The sequence below is a fragment of the Tursiops truncatus genome, chromosome 7 (assembly GCF_011762595.2).
Source record: "Tursiops truncatus isolate mTurTru1 chromosome 7, mTurTru1.mat.Y, whole genome shotgun sequence".
Lineage (NCBI taxonomy): Eukaryota > Metazoa > Chordata > Mammalia > Artiodactyla > Delphinidae > Tursiops > Tursiops truncatus.
Window position 1 is genome coordinate 113,876,386 of NC_047040.1, and position 21,404 is coordinate 113,897,789.

At 49.2% G+C, this 21,404-nt stretch overlaps 1 protein-coding gene across 1 annotated transcript in view; it reads left to right on the top strand.

Moving 5' to 3' along the window:
- SCTR (secretin receptor) overlaps window positions 1-21,404 on the top strand; it is a 58,349-nt gene that overhangs the window by 32,845 nt on the left and 4,100 nt on the right. Inside the window, exons 5-11 of the mRNA XM_033860341.2 lie at window positions 1,390-1,487; window positions 2,711-2,843; window positions 4,837-4,990; window positions 12,763-12,823; window positions 14,314-14,383; window positions 17,859-17,950; window positions 19,697-19,823. Coding sequence (XP_033716232.2) covers window positions 1,390-1,487; window positions 2,711-2,843; window positions 4,837-4,990; window positions 12,763-12,823; window positions 14,314-14,383; window positions 17,859-17,950; window positions 19,697-19,823 — 735 coding nt within the window. The remainder of the gene's footprint in view (window positions 1-1,389; window positions 1,488-2,710; window positions 2,844-4,836; window positions 4,991-12,762; window positions 12,824-14,313; window positions 14,384-17,858; window positions 17,951-19,696; window positions 19,824-21,404) is intronic.

Consider the following 21,404-nt stretch of genomic DNA (forward strand, 5'->3'; position numbering starts at 1 on the left):
GAATTAATTCCTAGAGGTAGAGGGGTGGTCAGAAGGAATGTATGTTTCAGAGGTTCTTGACACATGCTACTTTCCAGAGAGACTGAACCAATTTTCACTCCCACTATACCTTCACCTACATAGAACATTAGTACTTTTAAATATTTGTTAATTTGGTTGGTAAAAAAAAATGGTATGGCATTATTGCTTTACTTTTTATTTCCTTGATTCTTTTTAATGTAAAATAGATAGCTAGTGGGAAGCAGCGGCACAGCACAGGGAGATCAGCTCGGTGCTTTGTGACCACCTAGAGGGGTGGCATAGGGAGGGTGGGAGGCAGGGAGATGCAAGAGGGAAGAGATATGGGAACATATGTATAACTGATTCACTGTGTTATAAAGCAGAAACTAACACACCATGGTAGAGCAATTATACTCCAATAAAGATGCTAGAAAAAAAAAAAGACTGTTGTACAATTTGGTTTTCTTTTTGAACCTTAAAAATACAGGTCTTCACATTTATTTCTATATGTCACATTATTCCATTCCATTGAGATCTTCTTGACTCAAAGATGAGCCAATAATGTGAGGTGGCTGCTGAACAAGTAAATGACTGCTTGGCTGCATTTATAAGAGTGCAGTGTATAGATCAGGGCAAGTGACGGTCCCACTCTATTTCTTCCTGGTCAGAGAATGCATCTGGAGCTTTTCAGCTATCTGGTTCTGGGTGTCTTGTTTAAGAAGGACATTCACAAACTGGAGGATATTAGTGGAGAAAAATGGTGAAGGGTTATGGAGAGAGATTAAAGACACAGGGAATATTTAATGCCCAGACGATAAGTGGGGGACAGATGGGCAGAAGAATTGTATTCAGAAAGGACAGGCCTCTCTGTAGAATCTTTGTGACTTTTCTATAAGTCTAAAGCTATTCTACCGTGAAAAATTTATTTTTAAAGTAATTATGGGCTCTAGGTACAAGACAAATTCAACTTACTTTCAGTGACTCCAGAAGAAGAAAAGGGACCAATAGGTACAATTTAAAGGTAATAGGTTTTAGATTCACTTGAGAAAAAATTATCTAATACTTTGCACTGTTGTATACCCAGTGACTTCTTCAAAAAGCAGTGAGTGCCTCATCCGTGGAGGTATTCAAGCAAAGGCTTGAATTCAGGGTGATGGTCAGGGGCCCTGTGTATGGGATAGAATTTTGAACTGGTATCAGAGGATCCCCAAGGTCTTTTCCCAAGCCAAGATGTCGTGAGTCTATGAATGCGTGTCCTTGGGGTATGAACAGAATAGCGGTCAGAGTTGAAGGGGCTTCAGCAGCCTGGAGCGGGTGCACTTTGTGGCAGAAAAGGGCAGGTTCAGCCAGGTGGGGGGGTGGGGCTGACACGGCCCTCTCTCTCTGCAGTACGAGTACCTCCTGAAGCTGAAGGTCATGTACACCGTGGGCTACAGCTCCTCCCTGGTGATGCTCCTGGTGGCCCTTGGCATCCTCTGTGCCTTTCGGTAAGAACCTGCTGCCAGCTCTCCATCTTCCCAGCCTTCCCCAGCACAGACTTCGGGTCTCTTTTAATTGTTCTCACCAGAGAGAGGAAGGTCTGGGTGGGCCACTTTGTCCCCTCTTGATCTAAAGCTTACCTGTGGCAAAACTTGGAAGTTTCTGTGACCTCGTTCATTCCTTTATTCATTTGACATCTACTGAACATAACGAGAACTTACTGCACCAGTTGCTTTACATGTATCGTTTCTGATTTTCACACAATGCTGTGAGATAGGTATCATCCGCATTTTACAGGTATATTAGCCAGACTCTTGGTTGCAAGAAACAGGAATCCGCCTTAAAGCACCTTAAGAAAAACAAAGGTGACCTGATGCACACAATTGACAAGTTCAGGGGCACCTGGCTTTAGGTGTGCCTGGATCTAGGTGCTCCAAGGTATCAGCAGAACTGGGTCTGTCTCCTGCCATTTCTTCACCTTGCATTGGCCTCAGGCAGGCTTTACGCGGGGCTGGCACAGACAACCACCAGCAGCTGCAGACGGACATTCTACCAGCTCAGCGACACCAGGGCCAAGGACCCCCTTCTTCATTAGTTGCAATGAAAGTCCTGGGGGGATTCTCATTGGCTGGCTTGGGTCACATGCCCAGCCCTGAGCCAATCACTGCAGCCAGGTATGGAGCTCTGATTGGTCAGGTCTGTCATGAGGGTGGGGCTAGCGTCATCCCCAACCAGAGATGGGATGCGTTCCCCGAAAGAAAGCCTTGTTCCTGAAGCGGAAGGAGGGGAACAGTTAAGAGACTTCTGCCCCTACAGCAAGGGGGAAACCTAGGCTCTGGCTGGTGAAGGACTTGCTCTAGATCGTGTAGCTGAAAAGTGGCAGAGCCCGGGTCTGATTTCTCCCCACAGCCTGTGTTCTTTCTGTGCCACTTGCCCCCTTCCCCACCCCCTTCTGACAATTCTGGGAGCTGGAGGTGGTCGGAGCAGAATAGGATCTCGCCCTTATAACCCCAGCTTTTTTTTTTTTTTTTTTTTAATTGCAGCATGAGACAGAGTAGGCTGGGCACCTGGGGGCCTGGGCTCATTCAGGTTCTGCAAACAGGGAGATTTAGAGAGTTGTCACGTCCAGGGCCTGGGTTTCCGTGGTGCGTGGGGGTGGGGGGAGGGTGGGCGGCTGAGCCCTGGGCCTCTCCGGCTCTGGCCCCTACGGCCCTGCATCCTCTCCCTCCAGGAAGCTCCACTGCACCCGCAACTACATCCACATGCATCTCTTTGTGTCCTTCATCCTGCGTGCCCTGTCCAACTTCATCAAGGATGCCGTGCTCTTCTCCTCCGACGACGTCGCCCGTTGTGATGCCCACAGGGTAACACGCCTGCGTGGCCCACGGCGTGGCCAGGCCTGCCTGCTCCCCCGCTGCCCCCGCTGTCCCTGCTGAGGCTGCACTTAATGCCTAGAGTTAAGGGGCCAGTGCTGGGGAGGTTCAGGGAGTCTCATGTCCCCAGATGCACAGTCTGGGACCCACATGAAAGCAGTTTGTCGAGAAGCCCATGGTGCTGCTGTTCAACTCCCAGTGTCCTGGAGTGGATTAGCCCTTCTGGGAATTAGACACATAGCAATCCCCTCCCTTCCCTGCTCCTGCCAAGTCCCAAATGCAGACAGATAGCTAAAGCTAGAGGGTTGGGATTGTAGAAAGAAAAAGGTGAGCATATGCTTGTGTGTCTGCACACCCAGATGTGCAGTGGAACAATCGTTTTGTTAAATCTAACCCTCGTCCTCCTTCTGAAAGCTCAGATGAGTCTTATTTCATTGCAATGTCACTGGGAACCAGTTGAGGGTCCCTTTCGCTGTACGTAACAGAAAACTGTACGTCGGTGCCTTAAACAGATGGGGGTTGTTCCCCACAGAAGCAGTCCACAGGTGGGTGACCCAGAGGTGGCACTGGCTCCATGCCATCATGGACACAGTCCTTTCCCCTTTCTGCTCTGCCATTCTTGATCCCATGTCCCATGCTTTACACTGCATGTTAACAACATGGCTGCTGCAACCCCAGGCCTCACATCCATGTTCCAGGCAAAAAGCAGGAAAGTCAAGGTTGAACTTTTTTTCTCTTTGGGAGGCTTTGCCTCTTCCCAAGATTATGTCTACATCTCACGGGCTAGAACTGTGTCATGTGACAACATCTAACTGCAAAGGAAGCTGGGAGATTGAGTATTTTACTATCGTAGTCTCCACAGCAGAAGCCAGCAAGGGAGAAGGGGATTGGAAATCGAGATTGGTTTAGTCAGCCTGCCCGCCACTTCCCACCACTCACATCTGTAATTGCTCCCAGATCTGTCAGGTTTGCATTGCTTATAGTTTTCCACGTGCGTGTGTGTATGTGTGTGTTTTCTGACTCAAGACTGAGAGGTCCCTCAAGGAGGGCCCCTGTGTCTCAGGGAATTTCCTGGGAGTCAGAAGACAGATTCAGGCCCCACCCCATCACTGACCAGTGGAGAAGTCCAGCAGTGCCCAGCAGGGAACCTTTCCAGGTTCTACTAAGCCGCAGACTAACGAGCCAGCCACAGGCCACGCCTGGAGTCGGAGTGTCTGGGAGGCCACAGGCGGCCCTGGGCGCTCCTCCCCTGTGGACGTGGATGTGACCTGCGCTCTGTGCAGCAGCCCTCGGGCCATCCCAGGAGCTGTCCTCTCTTCAGGGAACAGCGCGGTGAAAGGAAATGAGGCCCTCACAGTGCGGGAGTGGGAGCCGTGCTGGTATAGAAGCCTCGGCCCGACAATCCCACAGGCATAGCTTCCAGGGATCCCTGCAAGGGACAGGCCTGCCACAAGAGTCACAGCATTAGGCAAGGCCGACCCTGGCACCCCCCTCGGGTATTCAGAGGCCTGCAGTCCAGACGCAGTGCACCAGGCAGGGTCGTGTACTCTCATCAGTGTTAGCTCGTCCCTTCTTCATCTATTTCCAGGAAAACTAAGCCTGGAAAGGATTTTATTAACCTTTTGCTCAGAAATCCCTTGCCCTCTCTAGGCCTCAGTTCCCTCATCTGAAAAATGCCCTCATTTGCTGCTGGGAATTGGGCGATATCTGACCGTTTGACGCCTGGCAGCCGGTTCCAGAATTTGAATGCCGTTCCTGCTGCTGCAACAGCCCTTTGGCCATCTTGACCAAGCCTGCTGGCCTGTGGATTTCCACTCTAGAGAGCTCTATGAGCCTGGTCTTCTCATACTGGAAGGCCAGAGGGGGTGGCCGTGAGCCCCAGAGGCTCGCTGCTTGGCCTGGCTGCTGACCCCTGGCGCACCCCACCTCTCCCGGAGGGAAGCCCAGGGCCGCCAGCCTGCGGCTCAGCTGCCTCTCTTCGCAGGTGGGCTGTAAGCTGGTCATGGTCTTCTTCCAGTACTGCATCATGGCCAACTACTCCTGGCTGCTGGTGGAAGGCCTCTACCTTCACACGCTCCTCGTCATCTCCTTCTTCTCAGAAAGGAAATGGCTCCAGGGATTTATTGCCCTCGGATGGGGTATGTTTCTCCAGGGGTACGGTGGCTGCATGCCATGTGGGAAAGGGCACTGAGGCAGAAGGGGAAGGGTGTGGGTTCCAGTTTCAGCTCTATACTTAGTTAAGTTCGTGAACTTAGACAAGTTGCTTGATGGTTAACTCTCTGGCCTCAGTTTGTCTGTCAAATGGGAAAAAATAGCTAAAATTTGGATGCCCCAATTTCTGGCATCCAAAGCCTTTTACAGTTTGATACCCCCAACACTGTTGCCTCGTCTTCCCCAGACGTTGCATCCATACGTCCTCATTCCTGCTTCCTTTTGTATCAGTTAGGGTGCTTTTGACTGTAGGTATCAGAAAACCTGGCTTAGATAGGCTTGAAACATCAAAGAAATTAATTGGTTCACGTAACTGACAAGTCCAGGGATCACCAGCTTCAGGTGAGGCTGAATCCAGCAGCTCAACGTTTCTTTTTGTTTTTCTGCTTTGCCTTCTGTAACATCAGTGTTATCATTAGGTGCTCCCAATGTAACTGCCGGCAGCTCTGGGCTTCTTCCTGGCTTCATTGTTATATCTGATGAAAGAGAGGGGCTGTGTCCAAGCACTCCTGGCAAATACTCTGAAATTCACTCTGATTGGACCAGCTGAAGTGTTATACACATCCTTGAACCAATCACAGGGGCCTGAGAGAATGGAATACACTGATTGGCTTAAGCTACTCAAACCACATAGCTTCCCAAAGGCAATTCAGGATTCAGTTTCCAGGAAGGAGGGGAAATGGTAGTAAGACAGCTAACTGCAGGCCCCATTGCTTCTCTTCCCCCTTTCGTTTCTGGTCAATGAAGATGATAATAATTCTGATTTCTTGAGCACCTACCGTATGCCAGGCTTTGAGCTCAACACTTTGCATGCATTATTTAATCATCACAACAACCTCCAGAGGCCTCTTAGAGGAACCTTGGCTCAGAGACATGACATAACATGCTCAGCTCACACTGTAGACAAGGGTAGAACCAGAATTCAAACCAAGGCCTGTCTATTTGCAAAGCCCCTTAACTCTTATTCTGCCATAAACAAACATCCATCTATCCATCCTTCCATCCATCCGTCCATCCGTCCATCCATCCATCCATCCATCTCTCCATCCATCCATCCCTCCATCAATCCATCCACCTATCTATCCCTCCATCCCTCCATCCATCCACCTATCCATCCATCCATCCATCCTTCTATCCCTTCCTGCCTCCCTCCCTCCCTCCATCCATCAGCTGTTCATTTGATAAACATATGTAAGTTCCCCACTGGGTTCTAGACAGTCAGGTTTCTGTGAGTGACTCACAGGCATACAGGGGTAGTCATGTGTAGTAGCCATTAGCTTCATTTACTTCCTTCTTGGTGCCTTTAATTAAGAAGTGCCCCTGCCAGGAATGCCCCCCACTGTCTTTCCTGCTTGTCTAAACCCTTATGTGGAAGGGCTGTATCTCCTCATTAGGGAAGTTGCCTGAGCCAGCAGAGTTCACTGAGCCCTCCTGCTTCTGAACTCTGGCAGCCTGATTAGCACATGACCCTCAGTCAGCAGGAGATGTAGGGCTCTGCAGATCTGGATTTCCACATAGGCCAGTAGTTCCAGAGAGCCTGGGACAAGGGACTTGCCTTATGCTGCTAACTCTGCCCCAGATGCCCCCGGTGTCTAGCCACCTCACTGAGCCTTGACTCCCAGATCTGCCAGGATTTCCCTGTATGAACGTGGACAGTTTCATCTTCTATAATATCAGGATCATAATTTGCTGAACTTTCTTTGAGCGCTTCTTTGTCCTCAGAAGGGCTTATGGAGATTACAAAAACAAAACCAAAGATGGTTCCATCGCTCCAGGGGTTTGTAGTCTAGCAAGGAGACAAAAGTGCATTGTGATAATATCTCCATCTCCGGTTTTTAGGAGGTTTAAGTGAGATAATGAGAGCCTTCTTTTCTTACTCAAGTATATTTTTAAAATATTTGTTTATTTATCTGGCTGTGCTGGGTCTTAGTTGCAGCACGTGGGATCTTTAGTTGCAGCAAGTGGGATCTTTTAGTTGCAGCATGTGGGATTTAGTTCCCTGACCAGGGATGGAACCCGAGCCCCCCTGCATTGGGAGCACAGAGCCTTAGCCACTGGGCCACCGGGGCAGTCCCTCTTCCTCAAATATTTATTGAGCATCTAGTATATGCCAGGCCGTGGGGATAGAGCAGCACATTAAACAGCAGCGGTTCCTTCTCTCTGTGCCTCTCTGCCTGCACAACCCCCAGGGGACATGAAGGGACTCAGGAAGATCTAAAGCTGTCTGTCTCCGAGAGGCTCTTGTCTTGCAAAAGCGGCGGCCCCTGCCTCAGTTTGCATTCACCCCCCTCCCCAGAGATAGGTTGCTGAAATGAGTATGTGGCCACCATAAAACTCTGCAAAAAAAAAAAAAAGAAATTTTAAGTAGGAAAAAAAATTACCATAGGCCCATAGAAAATGTTGAACATTTTCTAGGGTTTCCTTCCAGACTTTTTTTATACTTCCAGTTTTTCCCACGTGGTTGCAATCATCCTGTATGTAGAATTTTGAATCTTGCCTCTTTCCATGAACACAGAAGCATGCTCTGTATTCTTTCAAATCTTCAGTAAACATTTTTAACCGCTGTGTGGACGTATGCAGCCAAATACCTATTTTTTGGGATGTTTAGGTTGTTTCTCATTTTTCACTGTGATAAATAACACAGCGAGGAATACTTTTATGGGCAAAGCTTATTCCATGTGTAATAGAGAATCCTGGAATTGGGACCCCTGAGTCAGAAGGCACAAGCTTTTGAAGTTTTTATTACTTATCCAAAGCTTTTACTTTTTCAAGGTGGCTGGGGTGTCAGTCTGTGCCCAGGAAAGAGTGATACCTCTGGCTTTTATAGGAGCTGCATCAAACTCCATTCACTGAGGGAACTCAGACTGGTGGTGCTCCAGCTGGAGCTGCGTTGGAACCATGCAGAGGGCACGTCAACCTGGTTGCCTGGGCCCCGCCCCACAGTCTCAGTCCAGTGGGCCAGCGGTGGAGCCTGAGGCTCTGCATTTCTAACCAGGTCCCAGGTGATGCTGATACTGTTGTTGCAGGGACCACAGTGAGAACCACGACTTCAACCATTATCCGCTCTTCAGACTTTTCCACTGACTCACTGTTAAAGATGTAAGACAAATAATCATAAACAGGTGGCCCTCAGAATCCATGTTTGCCCAAAGTACCCAAACTGAGGCAGAGAATTTTTTTTTATCAAAGCCATACGTGTACTTGGTTTAAAGAATTAAATAGAACTACAAGTCTAAAATGAAAAAGCAAACAAAAGCAAGCAGTCTCCTGAAGAGGCTCCCACTTCTGCCACCCAGATGTAACATCCTCCAGCTCTCGAGCTGCTCGTTTTGATATCTGCTCTCATGTTTCTAAACAATATTCTACTATGTTTTGATTTGTCCATCTGAGGCATTGTTTTTGTTTTTTCTAACTGTCTATTCACATCCTTGGCCCACTTTTTAAAAAATATTTATTTGTTTATTTGGCTGCGTCGTGTCTTACTTGTGGCACGCAGGATCTTCGCTGCAGCACGCGGAATCTTTTTGTTGTGGCGTGCAGGCTCTAGAGCGCACAGGCTTAGTTGGCCCTCCGCATGTGGGATCTTAGTTCCCAGACTTGGGATCCAACCCGCGTCCCCTGCATTGGAAGGTGGATTCTTAACCACTGTACCGCCAGGGAAGTCCTGAGGCATTATTTGTTGACTCCTTGTGATTAAAGGGAAGGGTATAAAATTCTTCATCTGCCACCTCTATCCTCCCGTCAGAGTCTTTCACAGTTTGGGGCTAAATCACAGTATTCAATGTATACATCATCATGTCTATGTAAATATTGTTTACTACCGAGCCAACTGGTATACATTGATTTTACTTCCAATATTTAAGTTTTTATATTTTATGGAGTCATTTCTTAATTTAATTTTTATTTTATTTTGGAGTATAGTTGATCTACGATGTTATGTTAGTTTCAGGTGTACAGCAGAGTGGATCAGTTATACATATACATATATCCACTCTTTTTCAGATTCTTTTCCCATATAGGTTATTACATAATCTTGAGTAGAGTTCCCTGTGCTACACACAGTAGGTCCTTGTTGGTTATCTATTTTGTGTATAGTAGTGTGTGTGTGTTAATCCCAGACTTACGGAGTCATTTTTTATTGACTCATTTTGTGTTGCTGTCACTAATTCTCCCACATCCTCAGCAGAACTGGAAAACCCTCCAGTGCTGGTTCCCCATCATCAAATGCAACAACATGAAGTCCACTAGTTCCTGTCTGTCTGGTTTATTCCTGCTGTATTAATGTCCTAGGGCTGCTGTAACAAGTTACCACTTGTCTTAAAACAACAGAAATTTATTGTCTCCCAGTTCTGGAGGCCAGAAGTTCAAAGTCCGGTCTTGGCAGGGCTGCTTCCTTCTGAGGGCTCTGAGGGACAATATGCTCTATGCCTCTCCCCTTGTTTCTGGTGGCTGCTGGCGGTCTTTGGCCTTCCTTGCCTTGTAGGAGCCTCACTCCAATCTCTCCCTCCATCTTTACATGGTCTTCTTCCCTCTATGTCTCCTCTGTGTGTGTATCTCACAGCCTTCTTAAAGTGATGCCAGTTATATTGGATTAAGGTCCTTATAAGTATGACTTCGTCTTAACTAATAGCACCTGCAAAGACCCTATTTCCAGAAAAGGTCACATCCTGAGGTTCTAGGGATATGAACCTTTGGGGGGGATGTTATTTAATGTGATACACCCACCCATGTTCTTTCTAGAAGAGCCTTCTGCCCTCCTGCTCTATTTGGGCTGGTCATTCTCTAGAATTGCTCAACTCCCTTAACCTTCAGGCTGAGATTTCCTTCATTTTCCTCCACGAATTCTATTCCTTGACTTCTCGTCTGCCTCTCTTTGGGTAACTGTCAAGTCGTGTTGGAGCACATCCTCCAGTGTCTGTCTTAACAAAGAGTGCATGGAAGCTACATTTGTTTTTTTTGGCTGCGTTGGGTCTTCGTTGCTGCGCGCGGGCTTTTCTCTAGTTGCGGCGAGCGGGAGCTACTCTTCGTTGTGGCGCGCGGGCTTCTCATTTGCAGTGGCTTCTCTTGTTGTGGAGCATGGGCTCTAGGCGTGCAGGCTTCAGTAGTTGTGGCGCGTGGGCTCAGTAGTTGTGGCGCATGGGCTTAGTTGCTCCGTGGCATGTGGGATCTTCCCAGACCAGGGCTTGAACCCATGTCTCCTGCATTGGCAGGCAGATTCTCAACCACTGCACCACCAGGGAAGTCTGGAAGCTACATTTTTTTGCATTGCATATCTAAACATATCTTTGTTCAACTTTCACACCCAATTTGTAGTTTTGCTGGGCATAGAAATTAGGTTGACGGTTATTTTTCCCCAGAATTTTGAAGGCCTTCTGTTTTGGCATCTGGTGTTATGCGACATGCCATGTCATTCTGTTTCCCGAGCCTTTTTACTCACCTCTGTATAAGCTGTAGAATCTTCTCTCTGTCTCCTGTGTTTTGAAATATCATAGGGATTGCCCCCATGCAAGTCTGTTTGTATCCTTTGGCTGGTATGTGGTGGTCCTTTCATCTGGAAACTCACAGCCTTCATTTCTTGGACAATGTTCTTACACTGCCCCTTTGATCATTTCCTTCCCTCTGGTTTTTAATCCTCTCTTTCTGAAACTTTTAATCAGATGGTGCACGTCCTGGAATTGGCTTCTAATTTTCTCTTTTCTTTCCTCTTACTTTTTATTCCACACTTGTGTTCTGCTTTCTGGGCAGTTTCTGGTCTTTATCTTCCATCCCATCTATGGAATTTTAAAAATCTTGATCATCATGTATTCAATTTCCAAGCCCTCTTCCTTATTCTCTGAATACTCCTGTTTTCGGCCTCCTGTTTGTGTCTTGGAGAAGTAATCGTCCCTCTAATCTTGCTGATGATATTCCTTAGAATTGTTTTGCTCAAGTTCCTCGTACAGCCTGTATGGTCTGTTTCCTCTGAGTTCCTTTTCTCTGGTTGTTTTGGTCCTTGCCTTTTATGTAATCAGCTTTCTTCAGATGCTGGTGACCTTGACTGTTCATATTTAAGAGTGAGTCACTTTCGGTGTTGACTGAAGGCCCTCTGTGTGTGTGTGGAGGGGAGCGGGGGGACATGTCTCTCGAGGGAGACTGGGCTGGAAGTGGCCGCTGTGTGGGTGGGTCCTCAGCATCGCTACTAGAGGCCCTTTGTCTGGGGCTGTTTGGTTCCTCCAGGGAAGAATCCTGTCATCTCCTGCCTGGGGTGGGGTTTGGAGGGCTCGAGCAAGGGTGCAATCTCGGCTGTTAGAAGTCTGAGAACTGAGCAGCCTGGGGGTGGGCTTTTACCAGTCAGCGGGTGACAGGCATATCCATTAAAAATAGAATCTGAGCTATATTTTATATAACTTAAAATTTTCTAGTAGCCACAGTAAGCAGAGTAAAAAGAAACTAATTAGTTTCATTATTAGTAAAATTAATTTCAGTAGTATATTTTGTTTAACCCAATATAACCAAAATATTAACATTTCAATGTATAATTTCAAAAATCATTAATAGCATATTTTACGGTCCCTTACTCCTGCAAATCTTCCAAATCTGCTATCTTGCACTTTGAGCACAGCTCACCTGAGAGCAGCCACACATCAAGGGCTCAGTGGCCACACGTGGCAGCACAGGTGTAGATCCTCTCTTGGTCCCCGTGCCCAGCTGAGTACCCCTCCCACCCTCTGCTGGGCCAGAGCCCCATTCCCCTTGGCTCTGTTTCTCCAGAGAATGCCCTTCTGTCGGGGATGAACTCTTTGGCTGTAGAATGGTGGTGCTGGCCACCTGGGGTGGTTACGTGCTTCCTGTCTTCCAGCCCCACCCTCTCTCCTGCCTGCTGGCGTCCCCGGTGCCCTCACCACCGGGCCCGGGCGCCTTCCCAGCAGCAGCCCCCATGCCGCGCTTGTGTTTCAGCTTTGTCTGCTCTGGGACATCGGTTACTGCTCCTCTGCCAGCTCCCAGGTTCCTAAGCGTGCTGACATCTCTCGTGCACTGTACCCTCCTTGCCCATTCTTTGTGCTTATGAGCTCGTAGCTTTTTTATTTCTTTACTCTCGTGTTGGGGGGGCTTCAGTGAGAAACGGAGATAAATGTATCAGCGCAATTTGTCATGTTCAGCCGGAAGTCAGGAAGTGTTCTTGTATCTTATCTTTAAATTTCCTGTGTGCTTACAATTCTCTAGTCCAAAATGTATTTTTGTTTACATAACAGTGATAGCTTACGGTACCAGTTGGATGGCCAAGCTTCTTACAAACCAATATTCAAATAAAACTAAATGTTCTCCTGCGGCCTTGTATCCCCTCCCAAACATCCCAGTTTGAGAAAGGGGCTCCACCAGTGGCCTCCACAAGCTCCATGGGCCTGCCCAGGGGCCCTGGTCCCCTCCCTTCTCCCCCGCAGAGGTCCTCCGGAATCTGGCCCAAGCTCCCAGGAGCCCCCTGACCCCCAGCGGCCTTCAGGACCTGTCTGATCCTGCCTCCGTTCTCAGGGGTTCCTTGGCACCCTTGACGCGCGAGGCTGCACATTTACACGGGATGGCAAGGGGGTTTCCATGGCAACCAGCCCTTGGCACCTGCTTGCTCCCTGGCCTGGAATCACTGACTGTCCGGTCTCTCATAAGGGTGCTGAAAATTGAGTCCTCTCCTTTCTGCCCCCTCCCCTTTATTTTTAACCCCCAGGTTCCCCAGCCATTTTTGTTGCTTCGTGGGCTGTCACCAGGCACTTTCTGGAAGATGTCGGGTAAGCTGGTGGACGGAGAGAGGTAACGAGGGAATATTTTATCTTGTCCAGCTCTTCCAGCAGGACGGACCCTCCTTTGGAGCTGTTACCTAGGAGAGGCCTGTGTCTCACACTTGGGGCCACAGGCGAGTTCTCTGCAGCGCAGGCTGCCGAATGCCCAGCCCTCCTGGGGTGGGCCGGCCCAGCCACTCTGCGGTTGGGTCAGGTGCCCGACGAGAGCTGTGAAACACTGGCAGCTGCTCTAAGGACCAGCCCAGCTCTTCCTCTCCTGGCAGCTCCCTCCTCTGACACGGGTGTGTGAGTCCCACAGGCCCAGGAGAGCAGGCTTATAGCCCTGACGGGCACCAAGAGCTCTAGTCTCGTTCTCCAAAGACTTGGGCTCAGGGACAGGGTAAGCCCGGGGGTTCCTGGGAGCGGGCTCATGGAAGGAAAGCATGGAAGAAGCCCGGGAGGAGGTGCAGCAGCCGGGCCGAGGGGGAGGGAGGCCGTGTGTCATCAGTGTGATGACACAGCCAGGCCAGAGAGTGGACGAGGGCAGACGAGGCGTGCACGTGTCTTGCAGTCCAATTCAGTCCAAAATAATCCTTTTTTTTAAACGTTTTTTATTTCTTTAATGTTGTATCTATTTTATTTATTTATTTTTGGCTGCGTTGGGTCTTCGTTGCTGAGCGCGGGCTTTCTCTAGTTGCGGCGAGTGGGGGCTGCTTTTTGTTGCGGTGCGCGGGCTTCTCATTGCGGTGGCTTCTCTTGTTGCGGAGCATGGGCTCTAGGCACGCCGGCTCAGTAGTTGTGGCACACGGGCTTCAGTAGTTGTGGCTCGTGGGCTCTAGAGCGCAGGCTCAGTAGTTGTGGCACACAGGCTTCATCGCTCTGCGGCATGTGGGGTCTTCCCGGACCAGGGCTCGAACCCATGTCCCCTGCATTGGCAGGCGGATTCTTACCCATTGTGCCACCAGGGAAGCCCCCCAAATAATCCTTTTAATTAGATAAATTCCCTTAAAAAAAGTCTGGATTTGCAGCTTCTTTAGAACAAATGGAAAGTTCTATCAACATTTCCTATGGGCCCTTGTGGCAAAAATGAGCCGGACGGAGTTGTGGCCTCCTTAGACCAAGCACAGGCTCTCCAGTTGCCAAGTGCCCCTGTGCCTGATGGCCCTGGGGCCGAGGTCACACGTCAGTCACCCGGACACTTCACTCCCTGAGGTCACCTGCCTGGCCACCATGCTCCCCGATGCATTCTGACAGCATGCTGGCTTTGGGGTCCAGAATCTTCCATCTCAGGTCCACACGCTTCTGCTCCCCAGATGCTCCCTTGGCCCCGGCAGTGCTCCTGGGCAGCAGAGGACAGTCATTTCTCAGGGTGCTGAGCACACAGCCTCTGGGGTCAGGACCACAGTGTGGGTCCTTCCCGCAAAGGGGATGTCAGAGAACTAGTCTCTTCTGGTCAGCCAGCTCCCCACTCCTTGTGATGCCTGGCTGTCCCTCCCTAGGTGCTGGGACATCAATGCCAACGCATCCATCTGGTGGGTCATTCGAGGGCCTGTGATCGTCTCCGTCCTGGTAAGTGGCCATCCCCCTGAGCTGGGCTCCAGTGGGAGAGACCAAAACAGGACCGGCTTGCAGGGCAGAGGGCCAGGTCAAGGCCAGCATTGCTGCCTCTGGGTGTGCGGAGGGATAAACCAGACCTTCCGGGGGCTGGGCAGTGGCAGGAGGGTCTGGAAGCTCCGCCCCCTAGAGACCAGTGGATGGGAGGGCAATGAGGCAGGCGGCAAGAGCTTGCCTTCGCCTGGTCCACGGTGGCAGTTGCAGTGTGGCGAGCAGAGCTCCTTACCCGAACTGGCTGGCTCAGGCTGGCCTGAGATTCCCCCTCCACTGGTTCAGAACATTGGTGCCTGATCATTTTTCTTGGTGTTCTCTGGTTAAAGTGGGCAGACTCACTGAGCTGGGATTATAGGAGGGGGGTTGCACCTGGGGAAAGCCAAGTGCCAAACTGGTCTTGGGCCTCTGTGGTGCTGTGACGGGGACAGGCCCGGAGGGGTGGCCCCAGCGGAGAGATTCAGGAGGGACTCGTGGACAGGGGAGCTCAGGGGTCTCAACCCTGACTGGACTCTCAACCTGGGAGCTTTCTAAAAACCGTGATAGCAGAGATGCAGGGTCTCCTTGTCTTGGGGAGGGGCCTGGGGGCTCGTCTTGGTTTTCAGTTACCAGGTGATTGTGCTCTGCAATCCAGAGGTCCTTAGCTGAGCCTGTGGGCCTGGATAAGAACGAGAAAGACACAGCGGGTGGGGGGCACACTGGGGCAGCCCCTTCCCGGAAGTAATGTGCACAGGCTCAGAGGAATGCCAAGGCTGCAGAGCCAGGTGACAGAACATGCCCCTGCTGGGCTCACAGGAGGGCAGGACAGGGCAGCAGCCCCTCCTCTGCTGATGGCTGACTGGCTCGCCTCCTGGGGCCATCCATGACCACCTTCTTTTTTTTCCAAAAATAATAGAATTTTATTTGATCCTACCTACCATCTCAACTTGCAATAGGAGAGCTGGAAATTGTAGAGAAATCCGAGTAGCCGCCACATTAGGCCACTGAGTAGCTCAGGAGAGTATAGCGACTTCCTAGTTCTGCTTTTCTTAGCAGGTGTGAGGGCCATTCATTAATCTGGAGCCACTCAGGGAAGAGGGCGTCTGATATGGTAGTAATGCAGAGTGTACTGCTAGCACAGGGAGCATCTAGTACTTTAAACGAGACTTCATGTTTGCTCCCCAAAGTCATTTTATGGTAACAGATAATTTGATTAGCATTTTTATTTGCTAACCTTAGCGTAGTGTTTTATAATCTGACTAAATCGAAGCTTAGGGGATAATGAAAGATATTAAGCTTTCATTTCCTACTATAGTCAATAGGCTGAAAACAGTATAATGAAATCTGCTATTATTTACCAAAAGTTGTTTTTTGTCAGCTTGTCACATTTAGATAATGTCAGAACCTTTTTTATTAGGTTGATAATGTGGTGGAAAAATATTGACTCTATCACTATGCTTTAATAAGAATGTACTTGTTTTTCTGTAAAATCAAAATATATTGTCATTTCTAAAATAAAAATAATGGAATTCATGTAAAAAATTGGAAAATACGGGCTTCCCTGGTGGCGCAGTGGTTGAGAGTCCGCCTGCCGATGCAGGGGACACGGGTTCGTGACCCACTCCAGGAAGATCCCACATGCCGCGGAGCGGCTGGCCCCGTGAGCCATGGCCGCTGAGCCTGCGCGTCCGGAGCCTGTGCTCCGCAACGGGAGAGGCCACATCAGTGAGAGGCCCGTGCACCAAAAAAAAAAAAAAAAAAAAAAAAAAATTGGAAAATACAAAATATATTTTTAAAAAGGGAATAAAATCACCCATATTTTTAGTACCTAGATGCACATTGTGATCATGTGCTTTTCCTTCCTGTTTTTTTCTTTGAGCACATGTACTTTTTCAAAAATGCTCAGTGTAGTTTTGTGTCCCAGTTTGTTCTTTTCACTTAGCAATAGATGTAATCTTTCCCACGTCATTTGAAATTATTTGACCAGCTGATGTGCTGTAGCTGCATAACACTGAGCCAGTTTCCCTGCTGCAATTGTGGGGCTTGGACAGCCCAGCCCGCGACAGCCCCAGGGCCCAGGCTGCTTTCACAAGACTAGTCTCTCTAGTGACTGACGGAGGTTGGGTGGGCACTCCTGATGCAAAGTTTCTCCCTGCCAGCCTGCCACGGGGCCTAGAATTCCACTATTTAAGACTCATCCTTGGGGTAGTTAAGATTTTCCCTCTTGCTTTCAAGTTCTCCCTATTAAATTAAATACAATTCAAAGGCAAAAAATGAAATAAGGTAAAAGAGCCTTTGTTAGTTTACACCACGCACGGCGTAGAGCAACATGCACCAACAGCGAGCTGAGAAGTGTCCTGAAGCAGGGGCGCTGGGCTGGGGTCCCAGACTGGCCACTAATCCAGTGTCTTCTGGCCAGCGTCCCCAGGCCCCAGGCTACTTGTCTGAACAATGAGGGGGCCCAGCCAGTCAGCTCCACTGATCCTGCTTCTGCAAAATGATTCTAGAGCTGGTGGGGGAGGGGAGGAGAGGGGCCGACGCATGGGCAACTTCATAGTGTTGCTGGCACTGGGCACTGGAGTTGGGGAAGGGGACAGCAAAAGAAATAGACTCCGTTTCTGTCCTTTAGAAAGTTAGGATTCACTTGGTGATTAGTGGACACATCCAGATGCTTGCATTTGGCCCCTTTCAAGTATTCCAAGTGCTCTTACAAGTATCCCTAACTACAGTGAATCAGGAAAAGGAGGTAATCAAGAAGGCTTCCTGGAGCTGGTGATTGACCTGCAGAGATTCTGTAAGTCTCCGAAGCAGTGGTTCTCAAAGTGTGGTCCCGAAACCAGCAGCTTCACCTGAGAGCTTGTTAAAAATGCAAATCTTGGGAATTCCCTGGCGGTCCAGTGGTTAGGACTCCGTGCTTTCACTACCGAGGGCTTGGTTGGGGAACTAAGATCCTGCAAGCCATGTGGTGTGGCCAAAAAAAAGAAAAGAAAAGCAAATCTCATTTGCATTTACTAAACCATAACCTTGGGGGTGGAGCCCAGCAATCTGCACCTTAAACTTTGAGAACCTCTGCTATAAAGCCTTTGCTACTCAAAGCGTAGTCCAAGGACCAGCTTTGGCATTCATTCCCTGGAGCTTGCTAGAGATGCAGAATCTCAGGCCTACTCCAGGTCTGCCGTTTAACAAGATTCCAACGCATTCCAAGTGTGAGTAATCCATGCTGCAACTGAGCAGACCTCAGAGCTCCGGAATCCCAGGGGCGGGGGGCGGTGCTGTGGCAGCCATCCCTGCCTAGACAGTGTGTTTCACCAGGACTGGGGGTGGCGGAGGGAGTGATGAGCTGTCCTGGTGTGGTCTGCAGTGCCTTCCCTGCCCAGGGGCCAGGGCCAGGGGTCAGGGCCTGGAGAGGTGCTGGGAAAGCAAATCACCTTTAGCCCCACCTCTGCCTTGTGTTTTACAGATTAATTTCATCCTTTTTATAAACATCCTAAGGATCCTGATGAGAAAACTTAGAACTCAAGAAACAAGAGGAAGTGAAGGGAACCATTATAAGTAAGTGGAGGGCAAAGACCTAGGCACGCTCGCTCAGTCAGCAGGCATTTACCGAGCACCTACTGTTTACCCAGCTGGTGCTGGGCACTGGGGGAGGTGGAGGAAAAGGAAAAACCGGGACCTGGAAGTTTACAGTGGACCAGGGGAAGGGAGAATGGGTCCATGTGACCCTGAGACCCGGCCCCAGGGGTGGGGAGAAAAGAAATCTAAGCAGGATCCCTGGAGGCAGAGATCTTACCCTTGGGACAAGGCTAGGGAGTCAGAGAGTGGGCTTCGGGGACCCAAATTCAAATCTTTACAGGGACAGTGGCCCTCCTTGTCTGTGGGTTTTGCATCTGAGGATTCAGCCAACCTTGGATTGCAGATCGAAAATATTTGGGAAAAAAAACTCCCAATCATAACAGTTTCATTGTAGGAGGTATTATACGTAATCTAAAGATGACTTAAATATATGGGGAAATGTGCGTAGGTTATATGCAAATACTACCCCATTTTATATAAACGACTTGAGCATCCAAGGATTTTGGTGTCTGCGGAGTGTCTGGAACCAATCCCCGTGGATGCCGAGGGTGGACTGTATTTTCCAGCTTTTTGCTAGACCGTAGCTTTCACCAGACCTTAGCTTTCAGCAGATTTTCAAGATAATGTGATCCCAAAATACTTTAAAACCTTTAAGATGTTCAAGAAAGATGCTGTGTTAGTCTGCACAGCCTGCCACAATAAGATACCACAGATTGGCTGGCTTAAATAAGAGAAGTTTATTTACTCACAGTTCTGGAGGCTGGAAGTCCAGGATCAAGGTGTTGGCAGGTTTGGTTTCTCCTGAGGTCTGTCTCCTTGGCTTGTAAACGGCCACCTCCTCGCTGGGTCCTCACGTGGCCTTTTCTCTGTGCACCTGCATCCCTGGTGTCTCTTCTTACAAGGACACCAATTGGCTGGACTATGGTCCCACCCTGATGGTCTCATTTAAACTGGTCCCTGTCTGCAAGTACAGTCACATTCTGAGGTACTAGGGCTTAGAGCTTCAACTTAAAATTCTGGGGGAACACAGTTCAGCCCATGACAAGTGTTGAAGACAAATCAGTGTCCAACAGAGGCTTTCTCTGTCATGGTCTGAGTTTTGAGAATCTGGCAGAGGCCTGGATTACTGGGTGACAGATTCCCCAGGATGTCACTAGAATAGTGGCTCCAAAGTAGGGGGCAGCTGGGGATCCAGGACAGAGTTGCCAGATAAAATACAGGATGCCCAGTTTAATTTGAATTTTGGATAAACAACAATTTTTTAGTACTTACACCAAAAAAACCACTACCCATTGTTTATCTGAAATTCAAATTGAACTGGGTATCCTGTATTTTTGTTTGCTAAATTTGGCAACCCTAACCTGGGGAGAAAACAACAGAGCTTCTCCTTACAGATATTTATGATCAAACAAACGAAAATGCTGGTTTTGCTAATAATACATTAGACACAGAGTGCTAGTAATACATGCAGATGGTATAAATCAATAAAGTTATTCCTGTGGGTGTGGGTTCAAAGCATTTTGCTGACAGGGTGCGTGAACAGAAATTTGGGGACTGATAAGTATTGAATCCGGGTGACGGGTACGTTGCAGTTGGGACTTTCCGAAACGGAAGTAAAAACAGACAAGCAGCCGGGACGCTGCTGCAAAGCCTCCTGCCGTCAGGCGAGAGGGGAGGCCCCTGGGTGTGGAGGGGCCTGAGACTGCAGCGCCTCTGTGTCCTCAGGCGCCTGGCCAAGTCCACCCTCCTGCTGGTCCCCCTCTTCGGAGTCCACTACATAATCTTTGCCTTCTCCCCGGAGGATGCCATGGAGATGCAGCTGTTCTTTGAATTGGCCCTTGGCTCATTCCAGGTAAGCTCCAGACTGTGACTTTACGGTGGGAAGAGGTGTTCTCTCTCTCCTGAGAGAAAAATGGAGAGGCCGAAAGCCAGATCTTCCCAGAGGCAGAGGGATGCCTCGTTTGGCAGAGACCCAAGAGACGCAGGGGCAGGACCTCACCGTGCTGCGTGACCCTCAGTGGGACCCAAGTTCCCCACCAGTCACGTGAGGGTGGGAGATGCAAGTAGAGAGAGACTGACTCCAGGGAAGACAAAGGGAACATAAGCCAGCACACACGATCACACGAGTCTCAGTAATTAGAGTCAAAATAATGTAACCGCAGAGGGCTGGGGCTCAGCCATCAAGCAGTAGGACAGGAAGGCGAGCGTAGTGGGGGCGTGGGCCGGAGGTGGAAGGCTGTGCGAAAGAATGATAGCCTCATCTCCACACTGGGAAGTCCACAGAAACCGCCCCAAGCTGAAAAATTCAGAAGTAGCAACATCAGCATATAATTGAGAATCAGTCAAGAGAGTTCCAAGTCGTTGCCTCTGAGGAACAGGAAATGGGGGCAGGGGTGTCAGGAGCTTACTGTTTTTTCTTTTCTTTTTTTTGTGACAAGAGACATTTGACTCTTTGAAACCAATTACATACACAATTTACTGAAAATAAAAGCCAACTTTAAAAAGAAAACAAAGGGAGGGGAGAAACCACCTACCTTCTAATTCAACAAGATGTTGTAAAGTTAAAAAATATAGTAAACCTGTTTGGACAGAAGGGGCTTTTAACATGAATCCCAAACGTCAGTGTTATTTGTTTATTTACTCATAACTATCTCCTTCCAAAAATAATATGATGTAGCTTTCAGGGAAAACATACAAAGGACAAAAAAATAAGTAGATTGGATCAGCGAATAAAGAAAATAAAGCCAAAACTGAGTTCATACACAGAAACAAATTTGATGACATTTTCTGAAGGTGGCAGAGGTGTGTCATAAATTTGGTTTGGAGCTTCCCAGTAGCCAAAGCAAAGACAGAAACACACTCTGTTTCAAGATTTAGATGAAAACAGGCTAGTCCCTAGGGAGAGGCCTGAGAGAACTCTCTCCCAGTGGGTTTTCCGGAAGGAGCCAGCCTGTCCTCAACAACACTGACCATCCCACAGTCTTCCTCACCTGGGCAGGCCGCGGCCACCCTCATTCCCAGAGTTCCATTCAGGACGGGTGTGCCCAGGGCGGTCCTCCTGTCACGCTCCTGTTCCAGGGAGGACGCGTCACTGGGAGCACGTTCCTGAGTGGGGTCTGGCCCTAAGCCGTGCCTTCAGACCCGCCCCCCCCAGGGCTGTCCCCTTCACTCCCGCAGAGCCTCTTCTCCGCCCAGAGACCCCTGCCAGCCCCCCAGACCCACAGAGCACCTAGTCTCCTGTGTAATCCGTGATCTTTTCCTCTGGGCCAGGAAGCTTCCACGTAACGTGCGGGAGGCTGGGCTCACCGTGGCCCCTTTAGCAGGTTGGGGGGGTCCAGGTCCAGATGGGTGGAAGGTCATGACCCGGTCAACAGAAGTGGGTAGTGACCCCGCTGAGGACCTGGAGACCCAGGTGTCATCCTGTGTGGAAGGG